Source organism: Aedes albopictus, chromosome 1, assembly GCF_035046485.1.
Source record: "Aedes albopictus strain Foshan chromosome 1, AalbF5, whole genome shotgun sequence".
NCBI lineage: Eukaryota > Metazoa > Arthropoda > Insecta > Diptera > Culicidae > Aedes > Aedes albopictus.
The window spans coordinates 131041633-131065643 of record NC_085136.1 but is presented as its reverse complement, the minus strand read 5'-3'; the positions used below and the strand labels follow the sequence as shown (position 1 = coordinate 131065643).

Genomic DNA, 24011 nt, shown 5'->3' with positions numbered 1-24011 from the left:
AAAACCCGGCCAAAACTCTCCTGTGCTGTCGTGTGGTGGGATCCATACACAACGACTGCAACGACGACGACGACGACAACTAAAGCGAGGAGACAGTTGCGCAAAACTTTTATATTACTAGTAACAAGCAGCACACTATATTTGGTATGCACACAGAATCCCCCGCAGTCAGCTGGAACCCTTTTTCCTACGCCGAGCACAAAAATAAACCGGACAGCAGCTTGACGGGTTATGGAAAATGTCCTTTTTTTTCGGTATCGTCGCCCGAAAAAAAAATAGCAGCAGCTCCAGACAAAGCAAATGTAGATAGTTTGGTCCACTTGGTATGGCTAAATTGTTAACCGAATTGAAATGGGTGAAAAAATATGATTGCGCTGAGCATAGACGAAAGATATATGGCTGGGGTATCGAGATGTCAAACCTTGTTATGCATACATTTATTTTTGCTATTTAGATCTGGAGGTTTTGTAGCTGGTCCCACAAGCATTTTATCATGCTGTGGAATTTTGATACACAGGATCATTTGCATATTACTCAGAAACATTGGCTTTCGATGTACATATATATTAAATGTCATGCAGAAGGTACACTAACATTCTTTCATTTCTCAACTATTCGTATGCAAGTTCTGGAAGAATATTTAAAACAAATGGTATTTCGTAAAATTTTAAAAAATAAAAAAAAAACTTACTTTTTGAACGTTTGTACGGGTTGGATCACAGGTTATAAATTTTAGAAATAACCGTCGTAGAAACCGCCCGTGAGGTTACCCCCTGCTACCACCACCAGTTGTGCAACCAAGCAATCCATGATTTGGGAGCGCAACCAAGATGACAGCGATAGCAGAAATTATTGATTCATTCAGTTACGAGCTTTAGTGCAAGACACATCTTAATAAATAGTTAGAAGTCTACCACCTCGTTATTACTCGTAACAGTGGGCGGCGAGATTGCTGAATTTCTTCAAGATCAGTTTTTTCAATTTTTCAGGACCAGCCGAAGCACTCGAAAATGCCGCGCGGAGGAAATGATGAAGCCGTCGGTGATCAAGGCGAAGTTTCCAATCAAGCGATTATGAACAAGCTACTCCTGCTACTGGACCGGTTAACTACGAATCAAGCCGCTCCGGGTAATCTGCCTTCAAGAAACACGCCTGAACAGATCATCGAGTCGCTTTCCGCGACAATCAAGGAGTTTCACCATGATCCAGCCGCCGGAATGACGTTTGCAAGATGGTTCTCGAAGTATGAAGATTTATTCAGCGCTGACTGGAGAGAACTGGATGACGCAGCAAAAATTCGTCTGCTCCTGCGAAGTCTCAGCGTTCCGGTTCATGAAAAGTTTTTGAACTATCTCCTGCCACGACACCCACGGGACTTCACCTTCGAAGAAGTAGTGAAGAAACTCAAATCCGTCTTCGGACACCAGCAGTCCCAGTTCAATCAACGGTACGATTGCCTCAGGAAGAACGAAGCCGACGATTTCGTAACTTATGCTGGCATCGTCAACCGCCAGTGTGAGGACTTCGAACTCAACAAGCTGACCATCGACCAATTCAAGGGACTGATTTTCGTTTGCGGTCTTCAGTCATCCAAAGATGCGGACGTCAGGACAAGATTACTATCGAAGCTGGAAGCAGACACGGCAGCAACGGTAAACCTCGAGACTCTAGTCACCGAATGTCAGAGACTGTCGAATCTCAAACACGACACGGCTCTGGTGGAGAAGAAGCAACCATCTTCGTCGGTCCAGGCAGTTCGGCAACCAAGGCAGCCGAAATCCGCTGGTTCTCAACATTCAAGCGAGAAGACTCCTCGAACACCGTGCTGGCAATGTGGCGCCATGCATTTCGTCAAAAATTGTCCATGCTTCGCCAAGGTTTCCAAATCAGAAGCTACATCCGGCACCTCACCGAATGCCGTTCGTCAGAAGAAGAGAAGTGGCAAGAACCCAGGCAGACATCCAGCTCAGTCCAACCACATCCTTTCTGTCAACGCAGTAGCAGCACCAAGTCGTAAGTACGTCACTGCTCTCATCAACGATAAGCCGGCGCACCTCCAGCTGGACTGTGGTTCGGACATCACGATCGTCTCCGTTCAAACGTGGAAGAAGCTTGGATCACCATCAATCACCAATTCATCCCATCGTGCGAATACAGCTTCAGGCGCTGCACTTCCGCTGAAGGGGGAATTTCGATGTCGGATGACCATCAACAATGAATCCAGGACTGGTACTTGCTTTGTCACGTCGGTGAAGAACTTGAACCTCCTGGGACTGGATTTCATCGAAGCATTCGATCTGTGGAACAAACCGCTCGCTTCCATCTGCAATCAGGTAAATCAGCCCAGTTTCAATCCGGATTGTGGAAACCGATACCTCACTCGATACCCCGAAGTATTCAAGGACAAGTTGGGTCATTGCACGAGGACGAAGGTCAAGCTGTTCCTGAAACCACAGGCAAAGCCGGTGTTCCGCCCGAAGCGACCAGAAGGTTGATGAAGAGTTGGACCGTTTACAGAAGCTCAACATTATCACTCCAGTGGACTTCTCCGAATGGGCCGCACCAATTGTCGTTGTGAAGAAGCCAGGAGGAAAAGTTCGCATATGCGCTGATTATTCGACGGGACTGAATGCTGTTCTGGAACCACACCACTACCCTCTTCCGACACCCGATGACATCTTCAGCAAGCTGGCGGGTAGCAAGATCTTCAGTGTCATTGATCTCTCGGACACTTACCTGCAAGTTGAAGTCGACGATGAATCAAAGAAGCTCCTAACGATAAATACACATCGAGGATTGTTCCAGTTTAACCGGCTAGCTCCGGGTGTGAAATCCGCACCTGGTGCATTCCAACAATTGATGAGCAGTATGATCGCAGGATTAGAAGGAGTGGAATCATTCCTGGACGATTTCATCGTACACACCAAAACGGAGGCTGAACACGAAGAAACCTTGCAAGCTCTGTTCACGAGACTTCAGCAGTTTGGATTCAACTTACGGTTAGAGAAATGCAAATTCGGCCAAACCAGTATCAAGTTCATTGGCCACATTGTCGGTCCTGAAGGTATTCGTCCAGATTCTGCCAAAATCAGTGCGATTGTCCAGATGCCCCGTCCCACCGATGTCAATCAAGTCAGATCATTCCTAGGAGCAGTCAACATCTACGGCAAGTTCGTCAGAGAAATGCACCAACTGCGTCGACCGTTGGACAACTTGTTGAAGAAGGACAGTAAATTCGTTTGGAGTCCACAGTGTCAAGAAGCTTTCATCAACATCAAGAAAGTGTTCCAATCCGATCTGCTGTTAACCCACTACAACCCCAGTTTGGACATCATCGTAGCCGGAGACGCCTCGAAGACTGGAATCGGTGCCGTAATCATGCATCAGTTTCCTGACGGCCAAATCAAAGCTTTTGCACACGCATCAAGAACGCTAACGCAATCGGAACAGAACTACAGTCAAATGGAGAAAGAAGCACTCGCTCTGGTGTTCGCAGTGCCCAAATTTCGACGCATGCTGCTGGGTTGCCATTTCAACCTCCAGACCGATCACCAACCGCTCCTGAAGATATTCGGATCCAAGAAAGGAATTCCACTCCACACCGCTAATCGTCTCCAGAGATGGGCACTTACACTACTCGGATTTGATTTTGCTGTGGAATACATCCCTACTGACCAGTTTGGGCACGCAGACGTCCTCTCCCGGTTAATCAACAATCATGAGAAACCAGATGAAGAAGTTGTAGTTGCTGCAGTCGGCATCGAAGAGGAAATGGACAGTACACTTTGTGACACGTTCAACAACCTTCCAGTCACGTTCGAAATGGTTCGTTCTGCCACGAAGAAGGACAAGTTTTTGCAGCAGGTTGTCGCGTACATCAACACTGGTTGGCCGTCCATCAAGCAAATTTCGGATCCGGACCTCAAGACGTTCCATTCCCGGCGAGAATCACTATCGACCGTTAAGGATTGTATCATGTTCAGTGACCGAATCGTTGTGCCAGCTGTATTCCGTTCCCGGATTTTGAAGCAACTTCACCGTGGTCACCCTGGCATTGAGCGGATGAAGTCAGTTGCGCGCAGTATCGTTTATTGGCCTGGAATTGATGAAGACATTCAAGATTTCGTTCGACGTTGTTCCATATGTGCCAGTGCAGCGAAGTCGCCACCACAAGTCCAGCCTCAACCGTGGTCCAAAGCGGAAGGTCCCTGGAAACGGATTCATCTGGACTACGCCGGACCGATCGATGGGATGTCATATCTGGTCATCGTCGATTCCTTCAGCAAGTGGCCAGAAATTTTCCAAACACGATCAACGACAGCGAGTTCGACTATCGGAATTTTGAGGGAAACTTTTGCAAGATTCGGAGTTTCTGATACCATAGTTTCGGACAATGGAAGCCAATTTTGCAGTAGCGAGTTCCAGCAGTTCTGTGAATATTCCGGTATCATCCACATCCGTACCGCTCCTTATCATCCACAGTCAAATGGACAGGCGGAGCGCTTCGTGGACACCCTCAAGCGTTCACTGCGTAAAATCACAGACGGGGAAAACATACCATCAGCCGATGCACTACAGACGTTCCTCCAAGTGTATCGTTCAACGCCTAGTACTGTTTTGGAAGGAAAATCTCCAGCAGAAGTTATGTTTGGTCGACCGATGAAGACTACTCTTGATTTGTTACGACCAACTAAGCCTCCATCAAGATCAACCGTACAGCAGTCCTCCGTATCAACTTTAACAGCTGGTGCAGTCGTCTATGCAAAAGTCCACAAGAATGCATCAAACTGGAAATGGCAGCCTGGAACAATCATCGAAGCAGTTGGAAACGTTAATTACAATGTTCTTCTGGATGAAGTCTCAGGTCGTCGGAAGCTGATCCGGATTCATGCAAACCAGTTACGTCTAAGGTACAGTGATGTCACGCAGCAGTCAAATCGAGTGTCGTTACCCTTGGATATCCTCATTGAAAATTTCGGATTAACAACTCCAACTCCACCGAATCCTGAACCAACTACAACTTCAAATCACAGTCAAGCAGTTCCATATGATGATTCGTTTGACAGCCTAGATGAGACCATGAGGACCGCTACACCGACTTTATTTGCATCAACGCCAGTAGTGATTCCTCAGCAAAATTATGAAGATACACCGCGCCCAGCAAGATGTTCCAGAGTACCCAGACGATTGGAGGACTACATCCGGTACTGAAATAAAGGGGGAGATGCTACCACCACCAGTTGTGCAACCAAGCAATCCATGATTTGGGAGCGCAACCAAGATGACAGCGGTAGCAGAAATTATTGATTCATTCAGTTACGAGCTTTAGTGCAAGACACATCTTAATAAATAGTTAGAAGTCTACCACCTCGTTATTACTCGTAACACCCCACAGCTAACACAAAGTCTTAGGCAGCATCCATTTATTACGTAACGCTAAAATCGACAATTCTTGACTCCCCTCCCCCTCCTTAACGCTTAAAAAAAAAAAGAAAAAAAAAAGCGTTACGTAATTTGTGGATGGCGCCTTATATGATGTTGAATAGGATGCCAAAGTGGAGGCCATATGCGTACTTGCTTCCATTTAACCGCATGTAAACAATCTCAGGTAAACAGCAGTGCACAATGGGCAAAAGTGTTGTTGTTTTCTCAATTTCTTGAAACATAAACAACATAGTTATCCAAAGTTTTGCTCAAACAGTATCAAATTAGGCAAGGAATCATAATACCCACGCTTTTAGCACCATTTCATTGCAGAAACGGAAAACTTCCCTTCTCACCATACTAAAATTCAGGTCATTACTACAAATCTAGTACTACACCGAACGTGCCCCATTGTTGTTATATTTTTAATTTTATTTTTTTTTTTCATGGAATATTTTTTTCGTGTGATTTAAGGGAAAATAATTTTAGAGTGTATTCGACTCCCTTTAACTATTAAACTAGCATAGAAAGTTTTGGGAAAAATTTAAAATATGTTAATACGAAATAAACAATTACTTCTAAAAGATGACTAAAACATCATTTTTCAATGATTTTTAAAGAATGTAAATTCGCTTTAAAATACACCAAAAACCATTATGAGATATACAGAACAATCCTAAATAGGGTATATGGATCATTCCTTGGCCTAATTTGCAAACCGCCTTGACAATTTTGACCATAACTCATGAATTAATAGCATTAGAAATAATATGTTGACCCTATTACGCCCTCTAGGCAATGCATGTTTCACCAATTGGAAGTAAACTAACGTAAATATTCAAGAATTTACTTAACTAAGTTGAAAAGATTTGATGTGATGGTATGCAACGTTGGTCTATGGTACAAAAATTGGCCTATTAGTGGATACAACGTTGGCCTATTGCTTTCCATGCACTAGAACCACTTATTATCTCATTTTTTCAATATTTCTGCTGAGGTATTATCTCTGTTTGTTCACCAATCATACTTTCAAATTACATTTTCGGAGCCAAATTTTCAAAAACTATAAATAAATCACTTAAACTAAAGTTCTTTCTTTTTTAGTAACGAAAACAATGCAACCCGATTATTGTGTTATATTTTTACAGTCACCGCACACAAAATATATTTTTCTGTTCGTTCTGTCTGGTTCTTACGCAAGCAATGTTGTTGGCGTGACTTTATCGGTGTTTTTGACGTCACTTTACTGATGGGCCAAGATTTGGGTACATAGTGAAATAAATGTCCTCAATATTCGGCCCACATGTAATTTGTAAAATAGTTATTATTCGTTGAAAACAAACATACAAATTCAAACTAGCATCTTTGACCGTCGCATCAAATGTTCAGTTATTGAAAAGGCAATTCGGAATATTCCAGAATGATGCCATTTATGATCATGTGTATAGCCTACCCACTAAGCCGAAGAATCATGGCGTCTACAAAAGCTAAACAAAGTGACATTTTCATTCAATTTTAATGTTCCAAAGTGCTAAAATTGAATCGAAATGTTACAGTTGTTTGGCGCAAAGCTTTTCCGATATCCAGTTCGGCATGTTTGTTTGAGTTTTGAGTTAACGTTAAGATAGGCCGAACGAGGGGACTATGTCAACGAAGCATCCCGATACCCTATCAGCCAAAAATTTTAAAAAATCCACGAAACAATAATTACAAAAATGCTGAAACTATACCCCGTCTAAAGACGGGGTTGGGTATTAAAGGGTTAATCGTCGAGGCGAACAACAAGACGAAGCAAGACACTGTGCTTCTCAGGATAATGATGGAGGACCGGAAGTTGAAGGAGTTGGGTGAAAACGCGACGAAGATCAGACGTGCCCAAAAAGGGGTGATGCTGTTTCAGCTCAAGAAGGATCCCTCGGTTAAGAGCTTAGAGTACAGGGAGCTCATTGCGAAATCCTTGGGTAACGAGGCCACCGTGAGAGCTCTTTCGCAGGAGGCAGTGATCAAGGTCAAAGATGTGGACGAAATTACGACTGAGAAAGAGCTGAGGAACGCGTTGACCGAGTAAATGCAACCTTGAAGTACCGGTGATAATCCGAATAAGGAGCCCAAAGGGCGGCAATCCGCCTGTCAGTAGATGCGGCCAACAAGCTGGTGAAAATCGGCAAGATCAAAGTCGGACTCCACAAGTCACCAAGCAAATGGAAAGGTGTTTTAGGTACAAACTGCAACGGTCCAGACAAATGCAAACGGTGCTGGAAATGTGGCGAAAAACGGGCACATTGCTTGAGACTGCACAAAGCAACCCAAGGACATGCTATGCAAACCGGATAAAGAAAATGAGCATACGACGGGAGGATGACGGAAGGCTATAAATGCCCGGCCTACAAAAAGAGGATAGCAGGTAGCAACAATGATGCAGATGATACAAATAAATCCGAACATTGCAACACCGCACAGCAACTGTTGTGGCAGCACGTGTGGCAGTCGACAACAGAGATAAAGTGTAATTGTTGCGACTGTGCTGAGCCGTGTCAGCTTCCCCCAGAGGACGGCAATGATCTTCGTATGTAACTGCTATGCGCCTCCAAGATGAACAGAGAAGCAATACAACCGAGCAGAGAGCACGAACTGATGCCGTCAGAGAAGAGCAGGCCGTGAAGCTAGAGCTGCCTTCAAACGAGATATCAAGCAGAACAAGGCGAACTGTTACAAGAAGCGATGCCAGGAAGTCGACACTTACCCCTGGGGAAATGCCTACCACATCGTAATGGCAAAACTGAAAGTCCCAATGCCACCAGTTGACCCAAACTAACTAAAGGGTATCGTGGAGAGTATATTTCCAAGGCACGATACAACAACGTGGCCATTTACGGCGTATAGCCAAGACGATGCAGAATCTACTACAAATCGATTAGTCTCCAATGTCAAGCTCGTCACCGCAGCGGAAGCCCATCCCGGTCCGGATGGGGTTCCTAACGTGGCATTAAAGGCAGCGATCCAGATATGTTCAGGTTAGATTTGCAGAAATGTGCGGAGGAAGGTAATTTTCCGGACACATTGAAGGTCTAAAAACTAGTGCTACTGCCAAAGAGGATCATCCTTAACAGGTTGACGGATTGTGTCAAAAATGAGAGAGGGTTCCGCAAGGGAAAATCGACGGTGAATGCAGTCGTTGAGAAGGCTGAGAAAGCGCTCAAGAAGAAGCGTAGAGGAGATCGGTACTGTGCCGTGGTAACGACAGCTACGACTGTTGTTGCACTGTTGCATAATATGTGGGCTCCCGACTACCAGTGTAGGATTTTAAGGAGCTAACGGTATCAATGCTTATGACGAAGTCAGTCAATACCGTCGAAGGTTGGATGAATGCTGCAGATAGCCCATCACAAGACAGAAGTGGTTGTTGTTGTCAGTAACTGCAAAGCGGTCCAAAGGATGGAAATCACGATTGGAGAGCAAGCAATTGCATTATAACCTGGGCGTCATGGTGGACGACCGCCTAACTAAACTTAAACGCACACGTCGACTACGACTGCAACGAAGACGCTCAATACAGTAGCATGGATTATGCCAAACGTGGGCGGTCCAAGAAGTGACAAGTGTTGCAACCTCAATACTTAAGTATGAAGTGCCAACTCTAGGAAGCTGAACATTGTAATGTGATCCGGGTCATGGCTACGCGAGTCGCGATCGCTTACAGAATGATCTCGTCGGAGGCTGTACTCGTTATCGCTGCGATGATGCCCATCTGCATCACCCTAGAGGAAGATGTCAAGTTTTATCAGCAGAGGAACGCTAGGAATGCGGGAGCAGCTGTTAGAAAGGGCTCGTTGGCTAAGTGACAGCAAGAGTGAGACAATGCGACGAACGGAAGGTTGACCCACCGACTGATCCCAAACGTGTCAGCGTGGGTAAACTTCCATTTGACGCAGTTTCTGTCCGGGCGACTTCTCCTCTTTGCCCGGAGTGTGCAAACTGTGGGGTATGAACAAAGCTGAGTAGCATTCCCCATGCGTGTATTTCCCCTAGCAAGCATCAGTGACAGCCAGCACCATGACGGGGTCGTCGTCAGTGTGATGCTGCCTCATTGACGAGTGGACTGTTGGCGGAGCAAGTCGCCATCACCGTGAGGTTCCGTATTATGCCAAGTGATTCTACGGCAGTTTGCTAAGATGGCTGGGAACGGATTGTTCCTGTGAGTTGCCCGGCATTCACACAAACGTCGACGAAACACCGGAACACGTCGTCTTTGAATGTCCTAGGTTCACAGATATGCGCGGCGTAACAGAATATGTGTCGTGGCGAAGACGCGTGGAACGTTGTCGACAGAGCAGTAATACACTGAGGCAAAAACACTTTGGAATTTCAAAAGTCGTAACTTATGAACGGATGATTTTTCAGTTTCAAAACACGCTTATTGATTTCATAGAATTGTGCACGCGTTTCATACCTACAACTTATGATTGTTATAAGCGGCATGGTTGTGAAATAGTTATTTATGCAACAAGTTGCAAAATGATGGTTTTTTCAGCACGAGTCGTACATTTATCCAACGAGGCTTGCCGAGTTGGATAAATACGACGAGTGATGAAAAAATCGAGTTTTGCAACGAGTTGCATACAAAGTTTTTTGTAATTGCGAAAAATACCCAATCAGTACATTATTTTCATGCTACACGAACATGTATCAAGAGAACCACGTGTCTGCACTCATGCGCGTCAGCGTGGTGCTTTTGTTCGATCAGGTAGGCTATGATAGGTCAGAAATTTTCAAGGGCCCGTCGTCGTCGTTTCACAGCATGGGCAAGAGCAAATGTAGCTTCAGCTGCTGTTTCTACACCTGCCCTGCAGTCCTAATCCAAATCAGAATAAGTAGTCCTCATTCGGATTCGAGCTGTCCAGAGGATGTAGAAGCAGCAGCTGTGTCTACAGTAGCCGCGAAAGCGTTCGAGAAGTGGGTTTGGCAAAGGTGCCGAAAAGTGCTACTTTTCAGCACTCTTAAGAGTGCCGAAAAGTAATACTTTTCGGCACTTTTGTTTTAGCGAAGAAAAGTGGGCCGTTTTATCATAGTAACCGCGAGTGAAAAGTAGGCGAAAATGCAACGCAATTACAAAAAAGTTATAATTGAAATCTATGAAAATCGTCATAGCGAGGTTATGGATTCCAGAGCTGCGTCTTAGACGAAAAGGCATTACTTACTCACAGACCTGTTTTGAAATTACTGGACACAAAATCAAATTGAATGAAATTCTCAAGTATCCACACATACTGCCTCCAAATCTACAATGGAATTACGTAAGTAAAACGATCGTTCTCTCTTAATTGATTCTAACGTTTTGATAGAAGTGACAGAAAACAAGTTTGACTGCCCTTTTTCTCATCGCAGAACGCTAACCACCCGTGCAAACTTTCATCATCAAACGCAAGTCGAAGTACAGTCAAACACGCTTCTTATCGCTTTATTTCAAATAATCGGTTAAGAGAAATCGATCATTTTACTCACGCGGTAATTCAAGACACATGACATGATTTAGTATAGAATTAATCAAGGAATTCATTCATCAAAAACTATAGAGTAGAATACGAATTTTATTTCTTTTGGGACATGACATTCATAATTTATAATTTTGATTTCCATACATATTAATAAATGAAATCAATAAGAGAAACACACAATAGTTATAATTTTAATCGTATGATGTTTTCGAGCGAAACTTATGATTTTGGTAAGTGCTTGGACATGGAATTTTCTCCTCTTCAATCATAAGTGAAATTTATGACTTTCAACAATAATCGTAGTGTCGCCAAATCATAAGGGAATCTTACTTTCTTCCTAAGTTTTTTTGCCTCAGGGTAGGGAAGGGATGCTGTCCACGCTGCAGAGGAAGTGGCGCGAAGACCGAGTCGTCCGTAACGGGTACCTTACTGATTGGGATAGAAACGCCGGTGTCGAGAGAACTTCCACCGTCGGGGTCTTTCTCTGCCGGAGTTGGCTAGATCCCCCGCAGGGGGCTAGACCGAGTAAACCGCGAAAAAGCACCGGAGATTGATCGTCGGGGCGTCTATGAAATGGAAGCCAGTCTCCAACCGGATTCTCAGAATCGACCTCGGTACCTATGCGGGAAGAAACGGTTTCGGAAGATCTTCCGTTGTCAGGGAAAATTCACCGCCGGGAACTATTCCAGTAGTGCGCTTAAAGATGGAGCGTCAAATGGCGCACGGTCTAGTTGACCTGCTTCGCTGGAAAATTCTGCAGGAACGGCGAGCGATAGCAACCGTATAACATCGCTAAACCATTAGACTATAATGTTCAATCAACGTTCTCCGACAAGATAATCATGTACCACGATCTAGCGGAGGAGTTGAAGCAGATGTGACACCTGGAGGAAATCCGTATAGTTCCGGTTGTCTTCTCGGTAACCGGAGTTGTCCCTAAATCTCTCCTAATGTCCCTAGACGAGCTAGAATTGAAGCAGAACCTGAATAGAATCCTTCAAGCGACGATTCTTGGAACCTGTAGTATGGTTAGGCGGTTCCTGAATCATCACAACTGACAGTACATCCGAAGCAGACTCATTAGGATATAAGTAAAACCGGCTAATGAGATCCACAGAGCCTAATCCCCATTGGCATTCCGATTGCCCGGGGTAGGTGATAGTTTCTAGCATTTTTTGCTGAGAAGTGCCAAAACTCTATAATAATAATAATAATAATTTTTATAATCATAATGTCCCAATTTTAAAATATTGGAAATTCTAGGCAACTCCATAGGCGAAACTACTGGGGGTAACGGGGGTGCCACGAACCCCCTAGAATTGTGATGCATTGCTGTGAGATATGGGGCGATACATGACGAATGGATGAACTAGTGAATATTTGTTTTTGTTTGCACCCCCTGGCAAAAATCCGTAGTTTCGCCCATGTGCAACTCATTAGTATTATGCCAGAGAGGGAATGAATGAGCATAATCATTATCATACATATGTATTATTGTTGTTGGATCCTCTGAAGTTGCTTTTTCTGGCATTGTAACAGCTTGACGATATTAGGGCTGAATAGAACCAGTTTGAAGCCTTGTATTGAAACTGATGTGTACTCCATGAACATTGTTGAAGTACAAAAATATGCTGTACTTCACATTCAAAATGAAAACATCCTTCAACTCTCAAGGGCTTGCTATGGATGTACATCAACTCTGCATCATCATATTCAAACTCTATCCCAAATCTCCAATCCCAATACAATGCAACCAAACCATACCGTAATAACACCCCCTCTGACAACACTTTCCCCGAATTATTATGAATCATAACAAATCCAGTCTGGTTTTGGTCTGCGGAACGGCGACGAATATGTTAATTTAATGCACATTTTACGAGGCCATAAGCTTGGCATTCCTTCTCCACCTCAATTTAGGTTTGAAGTATATGAATGTATCTGCACTGACTCTGGTAGGATTATTTCGCCACGAAGCGACCTAATAGAAAGGCAAAATTCCTTTTCAGAAAATGACAAAGACGGTGACTATATTTTCCTCGTATTGTGATGCTTAAATACATTCACGAAATGTGCATTATGTGAGAGCTCATGTCGTCGAACTACAGAAGGTTGTTTCATTTCGATCATAGAATAAGAAAAGTTTTGGATAAACGTATCAAAATCAATGATAGTTATTAGAACGCTTGAACCAACCAAGAAATTCAGATGAATTCGATAAAATTTTTGCTGCCTTCAAATATTCAAATAAATCGCACGTTTCAGTCACTAGAAAACGTATTTCCACAGCCAGCCTGTCAACGAACCTCTATAATTCATTCCCTCGAACTGTTTCCTTGCACGGTTCAAAGTGGCACTGAAGCTGCCAGCGGTAGACATGCGTCTTTTAGCGGGTCCAGTGAAAACGTGCACAATAAACCACCCACAACGTTTTGCGCAGGCTCGCCTTTACTCCCCTCAACTGCTCGAGGGCAGGGCTTCCCCTTCAGTGGGATGCCCGACCAAAATATGGTTTCATTTATATGTTATTCTAATGGTTGATTAAAAACTAAAACTGCTCGTGCTCAACCCGGGAATATGAAGGTCCCTGGAAACATAGGTAATAGCAGAAGCTGAGAGACATGAATCAGGGAAGCTGAGTCGTAGATAAATAGAAAAACTAAGCATCACGTGGTTGATTAACCTGAGGACCTAAGAGGCACTTTCTGTGTGCATCGGGATGTAGCACTAAAAAAAGGTTCCAAATACTAATTTGCAGAAATATCGAATATGCCCGCAAAGTAAATGAACCGGTTCATAATGCAACCTTTTTCTGTATGTTGATGACATTCTCCTGGTGTCCAACCTCATCTCACTCTTCTTTCAGTACTGAGCACCCATGGTGGTGGAGAGGGCCAAATTGAAAGATCTTCATCCTGAGCGTTTGCCAGCCATCGCCTTGACCTGTGGCCAGGTCAAATTTATGTCGAACACATGCCACAAAGGAGTGTCGACAGCGCAAGTTTTTGGTTGTACAGGAGCTACATTCATGTAGTTTGGCAAAATAACTTGAAAATGACTCATGTACAACCCTTACCGACACTTTTTTGTAACATGTGTGCTAAGGTGGCCTACACTTTTATGGAAAACAAAAATTTTGAAAAATGCCAAGTCTTACCTCTTGAATCAGTTGTTTTGAACTCCCAGAAGCTACGTTCAAAATTTGAGAAAAATCGATTTAGCCTATGGGGGCGCTCAACAAGCTTGAAGTTTGTATGGAAAATATTGGCCAAATGTATGCAGAAATCTTAAGTTAAGAAATCTGTAAGCGTTAAATATTCAAACCCTTTGATATTTTTGTAGGTGACTATATGCCAAACAACTTTGTCGAAGACCACAAAGTGATCCAACGTCTGTGAAAAAAGTTATACCCTAGGTAAAGTGAAATGAAACATTATTGATATTTTTCCTGTACATGTAAAGAAATAATATCAATAATGAAATCTCAATACTTTGCCTCACTTTGCCTAGGGTATAACTTTTTTCATAGACGTTGGATCACTTTGCGGTCTTCGACAATATTGTTCAGTATATAGTCACCTACAAAAATACCAAAGGGTTTGAATATTTAACGCTTACAACGACACCTAGCGGCAAAATCTGGAAACTTAAGACTTCTACATACATTTGGACATGATTTCCCATACAAACTTTAAGCTCGTTGAGCGCCCCCTTAGGCTTTATCGATTTTGCTCAAATTTTGAACTTAGCTTCTGGGAGTCCAAACAAACTGATTAAGGAGGTAAGACTTGGCTTTTTTTTTATTTTTGTTTTTCATAAAGTGTGGGCCACCCTAATATATGCTGCTTGGGTTTGTTTCGTAGTTCAGGCTGCGTCGCCATGAGCCTCTGGGTCTGCTTTGCTGTCTGCACCTATGTCGATCTTGGTGCCACCACCGGCCACCATTTGGCCATCAAGATATTGTAAGCTTTGCACATTCTCCACTGCTTGCCTAGCTACCGTGAAGCTGGAAGGGTTAACCGTGCTTATATCCAAGGATTTGGTCTTGTTGACGTTGATGGTGAGACCTGCCGCCGAGGAGCGATCGGCAAGATCATCAAGCGTACTCTGCATATCAGAGCGCTGCAGTGCTGTGAATGTATGGAACGGCAGGACAATAATCATAGTTGCATACATGATGGGCTGCAAAACGGTGAGCCGAAAAGGAGAGCGTCCAACATAGCTCTAGTCCTCACAAGTTCCTACCTCAAGCGATGACAAAGACCGCCAGCTAAGAGTTGTATGCTTAGCTGGTAGTGCAGCCTGGGCCCTGTTGTCCTTCTGACTTCAGCTAGATTGAGGAGGTACGACCCGAGCGTCTGTTCACCAAGGAGGTGCGGCTCAAACAGCGTCTGTTCTGGCATTCAGCGGCTGAGTATGAAATGCTCCTCCACACCGGAAGCTATACCTAAGGTGACAACCCCACCACGGTGGATGCGGGACTTTAGACCAACAATCTACTGTTTCCGAAACCCAAACACCGTTACAGAAACCGTAAATGAAAGATTACGGACTGATTCAACAGCAATGGCTTTTAGCGCGAAACAACGGACAAGAATTGGAACTTAGAATGTATTAACCCTGACCCAGCTAGGAAAACTGGCACAACTAGCCAATGAGGCATGCCGTATGTAGCTTGAGATCCTGGGATCCCCGCCACCGTGGAGCTGGTTTCCTGCTCAGCACTCACGCCCACGCTGCGCTCATGAAGTGGGAACCTATTAATGAGAGGATAATTGTGGCCAAATTCAGAACACGGGTTCGAAACCTTACCATGATTCAATGAACCAATGCTGACGAATTGCAAACAAAGAGATTTTTTACAGTCAACTGAATACTGTCGTGGACAAGATTGCGAAAGGTGATGTTAAGATCCTCATGGGCGACTTCAACACGAAGGTTGGCTCCGACAATTCGAACTATGAGCACGTCATGGGACGCCATGGTCTCGGAGAAATGAGCGAGGGCGGTGAGTTGCTTGCAGAGTTTTGTAGCAACATTCACATGGTGATTGAGGGATCGCTATTGCCCCATCAATTCAACCAAAAATGAAAACGGAGCCTTCTTTATGTGCGGAACAATCGTAGCGCCGACATTGCGTTCGACCTTTATCTTCTAATCGGTGAGATCCGGCTGCGCATTGCAGGGATCCATCGATAGGAGGAGAAAATCTGGCGCCGGTTCAACACACGCCGACTGGAAGATGCTGCGGTGAAAAGATCCTGGAGGATCCTGAAAAGGAGCTGGAGAACCGTGCTGCGGATATTCCGGAAGGTGGAAGCGTAGAAGATCAATGGAGCGCCATCAAGAACGCCTTCATTGCCATCTGGATTAGCTACGCACCCAGAAAAAGCAGTGGATCACAGATGACACCTGGATTGAGGAGCGAAAGAACGCCATAGCCGCGATGGAGGGAGCGAAAACACAAGGAGCAAGCCGTACCCCGTCAGCACTATTCGGCTCTTCAGAAGGAAGTGAAGCGCTCATGTAGGCGGGACAAAAGGGCGTGGGCGGACTCCCTAGCCTCAAATACTGGCGACATTCGTCTACTCTACGATGTCTCACGTCGCCTTAGTGGGGCTCAAATGAATGCTACGATGTCCGTGAAAGACACGTCTGGTCATAGACCGACCCGGCTTACCAGCTGAAACGCCGGTTCGAGCACTTTGGGAACCTTTTCCAAGTGTCGGTTGCGCCACCAACAACCTCAGCATGATCCGCCAATGGTTCGATGCATCAACCGAGTCAACACCGAAGCTCCATCATTGTAGGAGATAGAAACAGCCATCCGTACCATGAAATCGAACAGGGCCCCGAGGGTCGATCGCATATCAGACGAAATGCTCAAAGCTGAGCTCGTTGTATGCGAGGCGTCTTAGTAAAGATGAACTGACTGTATCCGATAATTGGCGGGGTATCATGTTGCTGTGCATCGTTCTCAAAGTCCTCTGCAATGTGATTCTTAAACGGATACAAGAGAAGATTGACGCAACTCTACAGCTGCAGCGAGCAGAATTCCGTGTCGGACGATTCTGTGTTAACCATATTGTCACGCTCCGTATTCTCTTGAAGCAAATCAATAAATTCCTCGGCGGCAGGTCAACGTCAATAAGACCAAATCGTTGGATGTAAACACGGTCAACCCTTCCAGTTTAACGGTAGTTGGGCTAGCAGCGGAGAATGTTAAAAACTTCCACCGATCAAGAAAGCGAGGGCTGCCTTTGAGAATTTAACCTTCTTCGGTCATTGAACAAAAGTTACGAATAATACATTGGGGTCATTATGACCCAGAAATTCAAACTCTTATAGAATGACGACTTTTGTACCAATTCAAATGACCAATGCCTTATTTGAAAGGTAATTTCGTCAAGAATGTGTTGATATGTTGAAACAGTGGTTCCGGGAACATTGGCCACCGGTAATCTGTTACACAGAGCCAGAGCAGTAGCGTGCGGTTGGCCAGGTTGGCCCCCGCCAAGGGCGCCAGCCTCAGAGGGGCGCCGAAATGGCTAAGGCTAAAGAGGCTAAAAAGAAACAGGGTGATCAGAATCCAAGTAACAAAATTAATTTTATCATGTTTTTGAAGTATTCTTCAACACCTATTCTTTAAAACCATGCATAAACCAAATTGCTCTGCAAAACAACATCAACTCAACCATAAACCCGCCATAAGACCAAAGAGGCCCATCCTTAGATGCTCTTGGAGAGTTGTTTTTAAATTTCTCTTAAAACTTGTTGTACTTCCCAAGTTGTCCTCAAGGCGAATTGCTCTCTACTTGTAGAATTCTTCAAGTGCACGATAAAACGATAATAAATTTGTCAGTGTTGTTGCAGATGCAGCTTTTATGTTGACAGAAAAGTTTGGTGAATTAAATTGAAATTAAAAACACAATGAAAATGACACATTATTGTAATCGGGAATAATTTAATACACAAATTGGAAATATTTCCGTGGCGTAACAAGGATGCCAAATGCCAAGCAAAATTCATCGTATATATGTTGCAAGGTACTTCCAAAAATTGCAACGCGCTTCCATTATAACGCACTAATAAAATATTTAAAACTATTATTCCTGGTCATGCGAACATTGCTCATGAGTTTTCTCAACATGGCTTCCGAAATCTAGGCCGGTGGTCGGTCCATCATCGATGGTTTTAATAAACATCACCATAAGATCGTCTTAAATTTCTTTCAACTCATGCCAGAGCTAAAAGCATAACTCAAGAATACTAGGATTTATAACGTTCTCAATGCAGCCTGGTTGGCCTCCATCGAGAACGTCTTAAATTTATTTTTTTCTTAAGCAAGAGTAAGAAGTTTTACTCAAGAGTACTCAGGTTTATAACGTTCTTGATGTAGGTTTATGCAAACTTCGCCGAGAACGTCATAAATCATGTACACCAAATTGTAAACAAACAACAAGTTATCGCTCCGCGGTGGATTTTGTGAATCTCGTCCGATTAATTTAATTATCAGCCCGGTAACGTTGCCAACCAGGCAGACCTTTTCCGATAACCGGCCTTGATCCGGTGCAGTGCCTCATTCCTTCGGTCAGCACGTCCAACAGGTAAGCAGTTGTTAATTTTGAAGATCGATGATTGGAACTCCCCTTGCACGGGAATCGACGTCCTGGATGACCATACCCACCTCATTTCGGATGCTGCAACCGGAGGAACTTGGCACTGCATCGCGTCGCGGTTGGGTTTCCGGGTAGGTGTTCTTGATTGGCAGTAATAATGGAACGATGAGAATCAAAATCTGATGCTTGATTTTTTCTTGTATTTTTCATGTACCAAACCCAAGTAACACAACTATGTAGTATTATAATAGTTTAAAATTCACGTTTCATACACAGTCGGTTGTTCATTTCCTGTATTATTAACTTAATACTGAACACTTATATAAGCAAAACAGCGCAAAAAATGGCGGCTTATAAAACATCTTACAAGTTATTTAAGATGAATCCTAATACACTTATAATCCTCCCAATATAAGGTACCCCGGGGCAAGTGGGACCTAAAAAAATGCTAGTTTGGTTTGCCAAGCGTGGTCAGCCAAGTGGTCAAGCCAAAAAAATTCTAAACATAAATAATTTTATAATTCCAATGGTTCTGAAAGACATTTTTGGTATATTTCTTCTCATTAACGGACATTGAAACTGTTTCAAAAATTTTAAATTCTGTATATTATGCATATTATGAAAAGTGGAACAGATCTTCATTTACACCGTATCACGGGGCAAGTGGGACCTATTCGGAATTTTTGTACAAATGGCTTAATAAAGTTGCTGCATATATGTAATGTAGCATAAATGATAGATATATTATGCGAATAACTATGTTTAGCGATTTATGTTGGAAAAGTTTTGAGGTATCGTGCATAAATTACGTAACACACTGAGAAAAAAAAATGATAAAACTCTAGCAGCTCGTACAAAACAAATTTATTTTATTTATACAAAAACCGCCCTAAGGTTAAATGCCGAAAGATTTCCAAACTTGCTTTTCATATTACGTTGTTGATGAAACTCGCCAAAATATTTTTTCAAGATTTAAAAATGTTATGTTTACCCTAACATAATTTAACGATCATTAAATAAAGATTTTTAAATCGTGAACTTTGAATAAGTCGTTTTCCAATTTTTTCATACTCTATGGCCGGTTACTTAATATTCAGAAAAAACTCATGGAGCAAAAAACGAAAAAAATAATGGAATTTGAAAAAATATGAAAAATAGATGATTTTGGTTCTACCCAAGACTTAACCATTTTAAATAATAGCTTCATCATCAGAATAGAAGTAATTAAGTGTAATTCAACGATTGTTTACTTAAGACGCCGATTTTTACTTCACTTTTGTGTAAATTTCGACTTAGGCTGAATAAAGCGAGATCAAACTATGAAGTTGTGTTTGTTTACTCTCATAGGTCTCACTTGCCCCAGATGCTGAAATGCACTGGGGCAAGTCAGAGCAGTTAACTAAAGGTAATAAATAAAAATAAATTACAGCTTTTTCCCCTAAGATAATGTGCAAGCACTCCAAAGATTATCCTGAAACCGATAAAGTTTTACTTTATTTGTTATTTTATTTTTAAACGACGAATGTAGTAGAGTACGTTAATCTCACTTAGTAAATTGAAAATTACATATGATCAACAATAACATATAGTGAGAACAATAGCAATTTTTGAATTCAAAGTATCCGTTGGTGTGATACCAATGTTTTCTATGAAGAATGTTTGCCTTAAAACTAAAAAATAAAAAAATATAGCTGTAGGTCTCACTTGCCCGAATTCTCACTTGCCCCAGGGTACCTTACGTCTGAACCAACTCTCTAATATTGCATTTTCTTTTTTCTTACTCACTCTCCTAAACATACACAAGAAAGAAATAGATAGAAGAGGGAGCATTTTGCCTACTCTTTCATCTCGCTTATTCACCTACATGTTTAGGAGAGTGAGTAAGCAAAAAGAAAAAGCTAGCTCCGCTAATGGTTCTGGACCATTTAGAAGGGTACTGTCTTCGGTAAAGTTGCTCAGAAGACTAAAAGCTTTCGCATATAAAACAATTTAGTTCGAGAGTTGCTCACTACGTGGCTCTACTATTCTTGGGAGCTTCCAGTTCAGTCTAAACGTCATATATCTCGCGTCGTGGACCACTTAGAAGGATACTGTCTTCGGCAAAGTTGTTCAGAAGACTAATAGCTTTCGCATAGAAAATAATTTATTCGAGAATCACTCACTACGTGGCACTAGTGTTCTTGTGAGCTCCAGTTTAGTCTAAACGTTGTATATCTCGCATTATGAATCATTTAGAAGGATATTGGCTTAGGAAAAGTTGCTGGGACGACTTTCTTCAAGAGAACACCCAACAAACATTTTTGCTGAATAAGAGTGGAACAAACCACTCTTAAGCAAACCTTTAGCTTAAGAAACTGTTATTCAGCTACTTCTGTTTCTTGGGCAATTAAGTTCGAGATTCACTCCCTATATTGGTTTAGTGTTGTTATGACCAACGAGATTATACCACAGACAAACAAACGTGACACTCTTCAAAATGACTTGGCACATGCATTTAATAATCAATTCAAACTTCATTTGATTTCCGCGATCGTTCCACCAGATGCGCTAGTGTTCGATCGTTTCGAAGTTTGCAAGTGTTCACGTTGCTGAATGATGCAAACGAAAATTACAGGCGATATGTGTAGTAGTGTGCCAGTGTGCGTGTAAGACAAACGTCAAATCGAAATTCATTATTGAGTTCTCGCAGCGCGGTGTCACGAACACTAATGCAAATCTACTGGTTGAAAATATGCCCATTTGATTTTGCCGGGAACAGCTGATTTTTGTTTACTATTTTCCACCAGTAACTAAAGTAGTGTTCGTGTAATGCAACGTGTACGTACACGCAACACCATTAAAAGCAGAAACCACTATGGCCGATACTGTCTCGCGCGGTTATACTAACAGGTGGCAGTGTGCTCATAAAAATGACACCGGGCAAAAGTTTTTGATGAATTTCTTCTAAGAGTTACGTCTGTTTGTCTGTGGTATCTCCATGAATACCTCTGGAAATTCCTCCATGAATTTTGGAAGTGATTTCTCTTAGATTTTTTCTCAATATATACCAACAAATCTTTGTAGGAATTCCACCAAGGGTTTCTGAGGAAGAGTTTTCAGAAATTTCTTCAGCAACTCTTTCTAGAATTCTTTCAGAAAATTTCCTGGGATTATTTCACATAATCCTGCAGGCATTCGTTCAAGAATATATCCAGGGTTTCTTCAGGGATCAGACAGACAATTTATTCAATAACTCCTCCAAGGATTCTATCAGAAATTAATCCGTGGATTCCATCTAAAACTTACTAAGGAATTCCTTCTGAAATATCACTTAACACTCCTACGATGTTAAGAAAGACGCTCCACGATGGCGTAGTCCACGTTAAGCGAGTCAGAGAATTTTCAGCGATTCCTTCGAAAATTCTTCCAAGGGTTCTCCAGGAATCCTTTAGAATATTTCATCAAGTATTACTGAAGAAATGTCTAAAACGTCTCTTTTTGAAATTCATTCGGCAATTCTTTCAGAAATACTTCCTGGGATTCCTTCAGAGATTTCTCCGAGAATTCTTTGAGATATTCATCCACAGATAGTTACAGAAGTATCTTATGAAGTTACATAAAACATGTTGGAGTTTTTCTTCTAGGGTTAACTGACGGAATTTTTATAGAAATGTTTGAAAATTTCCCAATAAGATTTAATTTTATTGAAACAATTTCAGAAACAATCGTTGGATGAGCTCCTGGAGAAGTTCCTAGAAAATACTAGGGAAAGATTCGCCACAAAAGTTCAGTTAATTGGACGCAGTGGCTTAATTTCCATAACAAAGGAGTAGGAAAAAAACTCCCGAGATGACGATTTTTTGAAAACTTTTGGAAAAATTGAAGAAAAACTCCAGGAGAAGTTGCTGAGAAAATTCCTGAAGACATTTATAAAGGACATCCTTGAGGAATTTCTGAATTAAATCATAAAGAAGTTTGCGAAAGAATCCTTGAAAAAAAAATCTTCGTGAATTCATGCAGTAATTGCAGACAAAGATACTTTTGAAGGATGATTTGGAACACACTGAAGATACTTCTGGGTTCTTGAAAGTATTTCTTGCACAATTTCTGAATGGTGTTCGTGGATGAAATTCTCTGATATAATTTCCCTAGAGGAAGTTGTGAAGTAGTCTTAACCCATGCGTACAATTGTAAAAAGTACAACACTACACTACGTATATAGTGCAAGCGCGGTGCAGTTTCAGCTGCTTGGAGCGCGCGTCCTGAAAGATTAAAGGAATCGCCAAAGGAAATCAAATTAAAAATATATTTCTTTCAAGATTTATTTTTCAAGGAATCTGCCTGGAAGAATGCTGTGCAGTAATTCCAATGAATGAATTAAGAAAATTAAGAGAAAAATGTATCGATTTTATGATTTTATACAAAAGAACACATTTTTCTGAACCACTAAGATTTTTTCAGATTTTTAGAACTTTATTTTGGTACCTAAAATCAATTTCAAAGAGATTTTTAGAAATCACCAAAATGCGACGAGGGGTGATTCGACAAATCGCTCCCATACAAACTTCAAATTGATTTTTAAAGAGGTTCCCGGACACCAAAATTCATGAAAATTTGGATTTCGGCTCAGTTTCGCATGCAGATTCAGAATATGGAATTATCTCAACATCACAATTACTTCGTACAACATCACAATGTACATACTCAACAATATGTACAATTACTTCGAAACAAATGCAAAACATAGGTAATCTTTAGTTTGTCGATCATCGAAAGCATTTTGTGCTTGCATTTTGGTCCGGGTGGTTTCAAACAATGCGCACGCCCCTTGTGCTGCTGTCACTTCACCCAACTAGCGAATCGAATTCGTTGGTTGGGTGGAGGTTGTGGCTCAACGAGCGGGTTCCGACTGTATTGAAAGGTCTGTTTTACATACGTTTATTACAAAATAGATAAAAATCGTACTTTAGGTACAGGAAACAAGTTATTCTGTTCTGACGTTTTGTTTTGACTAGATGTAGCACTTTACTAAAAAATAGGGGTCACGTCGGTTACGACGCCGCCGCTGCCCTAAATTACTATGAGCGCCGCCGCCGATGAAAACTGCTTCGATGCTCACGTCTAATTGTGAATTATTACATCCCGGATAAAAAATGACCATTCATTACATGGTAAATATTATTAATATATGACTGCTTTTATTGTTCACAATAAAACCACAGTAGATATATGGTTACTTTTTACAATAGAAATCAATCCGATATAGCTCGTACAATAAGTGAACATTAGCTTTATTAGTGACTAATTGATTCGATTGTTTTTCAATCGTTCTTTAATAATTTAAAGTTACCATTAGTAAAAAAAATGAGTTGTTTTTATACATTTGGAAAAGTGCCTGCAAAGTTCTCATGGACTTTTTATTAAAAAAGAGTTTATTTCTCAATCACACTTAAAAACAATTCGTCACAAATTAATAACAATACATATTATTGTC

The 24011-nt window shown here is 42.1% G+C and overlaps 1 protein-coding gene across 1 annotated transcript; it reads left to right on the top strand.

Annotated features, from left to right (window-relative positions):
• The first annotated feature begins 1010 nt into the window (after positions 1-1010).
• LOC134289456 (uncharacterized protein K02A2.6-like) lies at positions 1011-7492 on the top strand. The gene is made up of 3 exons (XM_062855299.1): positions 1011-2490; positions 2540-4531; positions 7185-7492. Exons 1-3 carry the CDS (start codon positions 1011-1013, stop codon positions 7490-7492), a joined length of 3780 nt encoding a protein of 1259 aa, XP_062711283.1.
• The last annotated feature ends 16519 nt before the right edge of the window (positions 7493-24011 follow it).

What these genes read in the sequence shown, in the direction of transcription:
- LOC134289456 (XM_062855299.1), top strand. Translation starts at nt 1,011, where the DNA reads ATGCCGCGCGGAGGAAATGATGAAGCCGTCGGTGATCAAGGCGAAGTT. An exon ending in CCGCCCGAAGCGACCAGAAG is followed by an intron (nt 2,491 to 2,539) that starts GTTGATGAAGAG and finishes TTATCACTCCAG; the next exon opens with TGGACTTCTCCGAATGGGCC. An exon ending in CACCCTCAAGCGTTCACTGC is followed by an intron (nt 4,532 to 7,184) that starts GTAAAATCACAG and finishes TGGGTATTAAAG; the next exon opens with GGTTAATCGTCGAGGCGAAC.